At 43.2% G+C, this 6,309-nt stretch overlaps 1 protein-coding gene across 1 annotated transcript in view; it reads left to right on the forward strand.

The window, feature by feature from the left end:
• TMEM131 (transmembrane protein 131) overlaps window positions 1-6,309 on the forward strand; it is a 272,545-nt gene that overhangs the window by 244,157 nt on the left and 22,079 nt on the right. The window contains exons 35-37 of the mRNA XM_014536436.1: window positions 2,577-2,704; window positions 5,509-5,633; window positions 5,828-5,977. Coding sequence (XP_014391922.1) covers window positions 2,577-2,704; window positions 5,509-5,633; window positions 5,828-5,977 — 403 coding nt within the window. The remainder of the gene's footprint in view (window positions 1-2,576; window positions 2,705-5,508; window positions 5,634-5,827; window positions 5,978-6,309) is intronic.

Below are 6,309 nucleotides of genomic sequence, written 5' to 3' on the forward strand. Positions count from 1 at the left end.
GTTGAGGTACAAGCTGTACACAGAAAAGGTAAAACGGAATTCTGTTTTGGCATTCTTATTTTTAGATAGCTATATTTCAAAAGTAAAACATGCTAATATAGACATTATTGTAGACCAGAAGTTTTTTGTGGGTGTTTTTGTTTGTTTGTTTTCAGTTTTGACCTAATGGCTAGGGAACCATTTCTTAAAAATATCCAGTAGTGTCATCTACATATATTAATTTTTAAATAACATTTAGCCGAAACCGGTTTGGCTCAGTGGATAGAGCGTCGGCCTGCAGACTGAAAGGTCCCAGGTTCGATTCCGGTCAAGGGCATGTACCTGGGTTGCGGGCACATCCCCAGTAGATGTGCAGGAGGCAGCTGATCGATGTTTCTCTCTCATCGATGTTTCTAACTCTCTATCTCTCTCCCTTCCTCTCTGTAAAAAATCAATAAAATATATTTAAAAAAAAATAAAATAAAATAACATTTATATGTAACTGTTTTTCTTAGCTGCCTTCCCCTTTGCACCCTCACATTGCACAGTGCTCTGTGCACCTCAGCATAGTGGGTAGCGAGTGTTGGACTTTGTGCTTTATCTCCTAACGCATGACTGCCGGGCATAGAGCAGAACCCAGCAGTTCCAGTGACAGCAGTGAGCACTCGGCAGGCACGTCAGCACACACTTTCTTCACAACTGGTCCACCTTTCCAGCATTTCTCCTCAGTGACCCCTCCAGCTACCCCGACTCCCAGCATTCTCACTGCACTCACTGCCATAGTTCTTACCTCTGTTGTTCCCTGTCATTTGTGTCCTTACAGACACGGCCTCCAAGCCTGTTCCCCTCTCCCGCTGCTCAGTGTATCCCACCCAACACTCTCTTAGGGTTCCTGTGCTCTTCCTTCTTTGTGAATGACCCATTTGCCGGCTGCATGTAATTTCTTCCCCACTAGATTACACACTTGTGTGTTGATTGCAACTGTATCCTACTCATTTATTCAACATTCTGTACTGAGTGCCTAAGCGCCAGGTGTTATGCTGGAAGCTTGGGAAACAGTTGGACAAAGACCAAGTTCTTGTCCTCAGAGAGCTGAGTCTCCATGTTCTTGACGAGTCAGGTGCTCAGGAAGTGCTTCCTTTCTCTGGTTATTTCCTCTTAACAGTTAAACGGTTGACTTGGTGTGACTTTTTAAAAACCAGGCTCCTGCCCTAACTGGTTTGGCTCAGTGGATAGAGCGTCGGCCTGAGGACTGAAGGGTCCCAGGTTGGATTCCGGTCAAGGGCATGTACCTTGGTTGCGGGCACATCCTGAGTAGAGGGTGTGCAGGAGGCAGCTGATCGATGTTTCTCTCTCATCAATGTTTCTAACTCTCTATCCCTCTCCCTTCCTCTCTGTAAAAAAATCAATAAAATATATTTTTAAAATAAATAAATAAAAATAAAATCCAGGCTTCCTTAATAAGCACACACTGTGAGGCTGAACCCTGTGGGGTTGACTGTCACTCCCCATGTCCTTGTACCTCCCCACCCACAGCTGTTCCCTTTTGCTGCATGTCCCTCTCCTGTCTGTCCCCTTGTTAGTCTCAGTGCATCTCAAACAATCTTTGATGAAGAACCAGATTTTTAAAAATTGTGTATCTGTCATATACATTGTCCTACTATACGTGTGTTACGCACCCAGTCCATGTGCCACTCCCCAGGCAAATTCAGCAGCACCCGAGCAGACACATGCCATGTCCAGGAGAAAGACCCCCGGTTGGTGCTTGGACACCGCCAGTGTCAGGTTACTGTAAAAAAGTGTGAGTGGCTTCTAGACGTACCTGGTCACAGACCCGAAACGGCAGTTGCTGGGCCAGTCAAGTAGCACAGCTGTAGGGTGCAGTGTAGGCATGGCCTTTTCAGTCTGGGCTCCACACGCGAGCGAGGGAAGCAGCTCTTCTGGGCTAGTCTTTGCCGGTGAGCGTTTCCATATGTATCTCCCTCCTGCTGGACCTCCCAGCACTCGGGGGAAGGGCCTCGGCCCTCTTGGTAAGCCCTTGCCTGGCACCATGCAGGTGACCAGTAAATGCTGAGTAAGTGAATGAGTGAGCCCTCCCGTTTATGGTGAGTAGCAGTTAAATTAACTCATGACTCTATGGACAGTCGCAGTGTCACTGTGAACACTCAGTGAATAGGCGTGAACACTTGTGTTCTTGGCTCAGCATTGAGCACATTGCCAGAGTGTTTATATTATAGTCCCAGCTGAACTTTTCTTGTAAATAAAGGCAAGGTTTTGCTCCCTAAATCTGTAAAGTAAGAAGCTGTCAATTTTCTGCCGCCAGTACCACCACACACCTCTGTCAGGATGTGGGTATAAATTAAAATGACACTCTTTATAACTCAGACTCACAACAATACATTTATAAAAGGTCAAAGGCTGAAAAACTGACAGAACCACATGTTTAAAATAGATTTGAAGAAAGGAGTTTATTGTTTTTATACATAGGACATATACATCTGCTGCATCTTCAGTTTTGTATCCCTACCTTCAAATAAGACTATATCAGTTATTTTTATTAGTCCTTCTCAGCAATTAAGTGTACATTTTTTTTACAGGATACAGAAAAGCAAAAGGGAAAACAAGCCATGCCCGAGAAACATGAAAATGAAATGTCTCAAGTGAAACAAAAAAGCAAAAAACTTTTGAATGTTAAAAAGGAAATCCCAACAGATGTGAAAACCAGGTGAGAAAAAGAAATGAGTGCAGAGAAATAAAGAGTAAGAGAAGTTACTGGTAAAACTAGGTAACGTGTTTGCTTGCTTGGTCTTTGGGGGTGCTTGCAACAAAAGCCCTGTGCTGTATCGCATTCCTCTCGCTTTTCTCTGATGCCTGATGGGCACCATTAGGAACGGCCGGCCCCATGCTTCTGATGTCAGAAACATAGAGTCTGTTTTACATACTCACACCTGTAAACCTACTTTTGCCCCTCCCTATATACACATTTTTTAAAAAGAGATATCATTAAAAGGCATATACTATCACTTCCTTTTGGAATCTTTATCTGATTGGGAATAAATTTTTTATTAAGCAAAAAGTTGATCATCTGATATTAACTAAGCCTGTAGTTTTAGCTCACATTTGCTTTATTAAAAATTAGTCATTAAATATTATCAGTATTATAGGAATAGTATATCATCCCTAGGCCAGAACACCCAAATCCTTAAATGCTGAAGCATTTGTTTTCCTCTAAGTCAGTCGTGATAAAGCCATAGGGATGTCTCGGTCTCTGCCTGCAGCCCCTCCTACCAGACCCCAGGAGTCGACGTCACAAAAATCAAGGAGTGTGGAGCATTGGGTGGCATGGCAGAGCTCTGGCCCAGGCATTCTTTAGCTTCAAGCCTGCAGAAGCAGGCCTGTGGCCCTTACAGGTCCGAGATGCCAGGGAGGAATTAGGGCTTCTAGAGAACCAGGGAGGCCCAGGGAAACCCTGATTTCAGATATCAGCTGTTGATCCTTTTGTTTTCTAATTGTTTCTCAGCACTTTACACTTAGGGAGCAAATGTAATAACCTAACTTAGTACAGTGTTTACTAGAATAATTGTACTCTCATAATCTGCTTGAATAGCACACTCCCCTCAGGGCCTTTGGCGCCACATGGCACACACCAGCCTCCAGGTCTGTAGGCACAGGGAGCCCTACCCTTGCCCTCGGCTTCCTGCCTCCCTGCATGGGGATTACCATGTATTACGTGAGTCAAAATAAAGTCTGGCGTCTGAAATAGCTTTCTGGTTTTTCCTTTTAGAAAGAATCACTTAAGTTGGGTCTCACCCATTTATTCAGAAGCTTTAAAAAAGGTTCTTAATGAAGATCATTTGGCTTAATTTGGAAAAGTATGATTCAGCAAAAAGAAATTAGTTGTCTGGCACCTTTTTTCTTAAAAACCAATTTTACAGTGGCACAGTCAAGCTTTGTATAAATGGACAGCCCTCCTCCTCCACATTCATAAACCACTTACTTAAAAATAATTCACATGGGTGTCTATGTCATGGGAGCTTTTGGTATTTTAAAAGATGGAGTTTTTAAATAACCCTGTCAAAAGTGGAAGGAGGACGGAAGAGTTATAAAGCTGTAGCATTAATAGTCTTACCCATAAAGGGTGGATTTGTTCATGTCATTTTGTTATCCTTCCTAATTCTGTTTTGGGTTAACTAAGACTCACTGGATTTTTGCTTAGTCATTTTACTAATTCAAAATATAATACCAAATTCTGAGAGAAAATTTGTGAAATATAGAGAACAAAACCAGGTAAATAAAATGACCTTTGAGCTAGTACCTTATAACGTTTTTGTAAATAGCCTTCATTAGCATGTATTTATTTGGTTATGAGATGATACTTTATTCTGTCATCTGCTTACTTTGGGAGGAGTGTGCCGTTGAATCTGGAAGGTTGAACCATCCTGACCTTTGAGATTTGTGTGGATTGGCTGCCTCTGGGAGGGAGACTGGGGTGATAGCAGAAGGAAGGCCATGTGGTGCATAAGGATTCTGAAGGTGGCCGGAGAGTCCTGAATGGTGGCACACCTCGAGGGGTTGCACTAAGTAGGAAATGCCATAGACATATCTATTGTAGCCTGTCCAGGTCAGATTTTCAATGAAAAGCAAGCTATGAGCTCAGCCTTGAACTGACAGCTCTGCGGCCATCGCCAGGAGCATGGTGGGGGTCTCTGATGATGCTTGGAAGAATTCTCGTAAGGGGCCACTGGGCTCTGGGCTGTGGCCAGCCTAGTCCCATTGCTCACAGGCTGGTTTATATGCACTATCTACCCAATCCATTTCTCCTAGAGATCGCTTCTTGCCCATTAGACTTGAAGGGTTTTTGTGTGGTTTTTTTTCCATCAGGCTGTGGAAACTTAAAATAGCTCATCATGCCTCCCATTTCACCGTGGCAGACAGGAAGTTCAGGGCTGATTAATTATCCTAGTTACAGGTGTTTATGATGTTAAGCTTACTGCTAAACCTTTTAGAAAGCATATATACTCTAAGTAAAAATTGTATTTAAATGTTTGTCTAGGTTTACGCCTGAATTTCAAGAATAAAGACAGTTCATCTCTTCCCACTCATCGTAGGCAAATACAGCAGTTCTTCTACTCTGCAATAGGCTCTGCAGTTTTATAGATAGCCCAGGAGTTCAGCCTGGTTCATTCCATAGTTTCTACTACAAATGTCTTCAAAGTTCTGAATAGCAGAACCTTGAATCTCCATATTCAGGAACCCCACTAGTACTGTAGCTGCAGGGAGAGAGTCAACAGTCGCCAAATGGCAAGTTCCTGCTAATGGCTTTATGCACATTACCTGAGGCAGGTGCTCTAAGAGGTGTCTGCAAGTGCTGAGCTGTCTCCTGCACAGCCTCAGCCTCAGGATGGGGCAGATAATGCTTCAGGAGCCAGATTCATAAAACATGCATTGAAAGTGTAGAGTTGTCAGTGACTCCTCCACTCCACAGCAAAGGGACAAACTTGAATTTTTTCCTCAATGCTTGTCTTTCAGTTGCTTAGAGCTACCATACCCTCCCCCATTGGAAAGTAAACAACGGAGGACCCTCCCAACCAAGATCCCTCTTTCAACTGCACTGACCAGCAGCTCCAAGTCTCGGAATTCCCAGAAACCAAAAGGTATTTCCCTGATGGTCCATACAGACACTTCTATTAACAGTTGTTAGTTGTGAATTACCAGTGATCAGTGAGTAGTTAGTAGTCATGTGAAAGGCTGTGGTTGTGTTCTCTCCTCATTAGAAGGGTCATTGAAGTAGACCTGAAAGAAAGGAGTTACCGTTCATTAACAACTTTCTTTTCTCCTTTCTGTGCAGGTACAAATAAATTAGTGGATAACAGACCATCTGCCCTAGCGAAATTCCTCCCAAATAGTCAAGAACTAGGCAACACTAGTAGCTCAGAGGGTGAAAAAGACTCTCCCCCACCAGAGTGGGACTCCGTGCCAGTCCACAAGCCTGGCAGCTGTAAGTATGGGCACTTGGGAATCACTGTGGGCATGACTACTCAGCAGGAACATGCTGCTTTTTTTTTTTTTTTAATTCTTACCCAAGTACAGTGGGGCCGTGACTTACGAGTGTTCCAACTAACAAGTTTTTTGAGATACCAGCTGTCTCTCAGCCGATTTTTTGCCTTGAGTTGATAGAGTAATTTGAGGTAATGAGCTCCTTAACGAGCTTGGTCTCGGAACGAATTAAACTCGTAAGTCAAGGTCCCACTGTATATGTTCTTCTTTTTTTTTTATTAAATCTTTATTGTTCAGATTATTACATTTGTTCCTCTTTTTTCCCCCCATAAC

This window comes from Myotis brandtii, unplaced genomic scaffold (genome assembly GCF_000412655.1).
Source record: "Myotis brandtii unplaced genomic scaffold, ASM41265v1 scaffold1612, whole genome shotgun sequence".
NCBI lineage: Eukaryota > Metazoa > Chordata > Mammalia > Chiroptera > Vespertilionidae > Myotis > Myotis brandtii.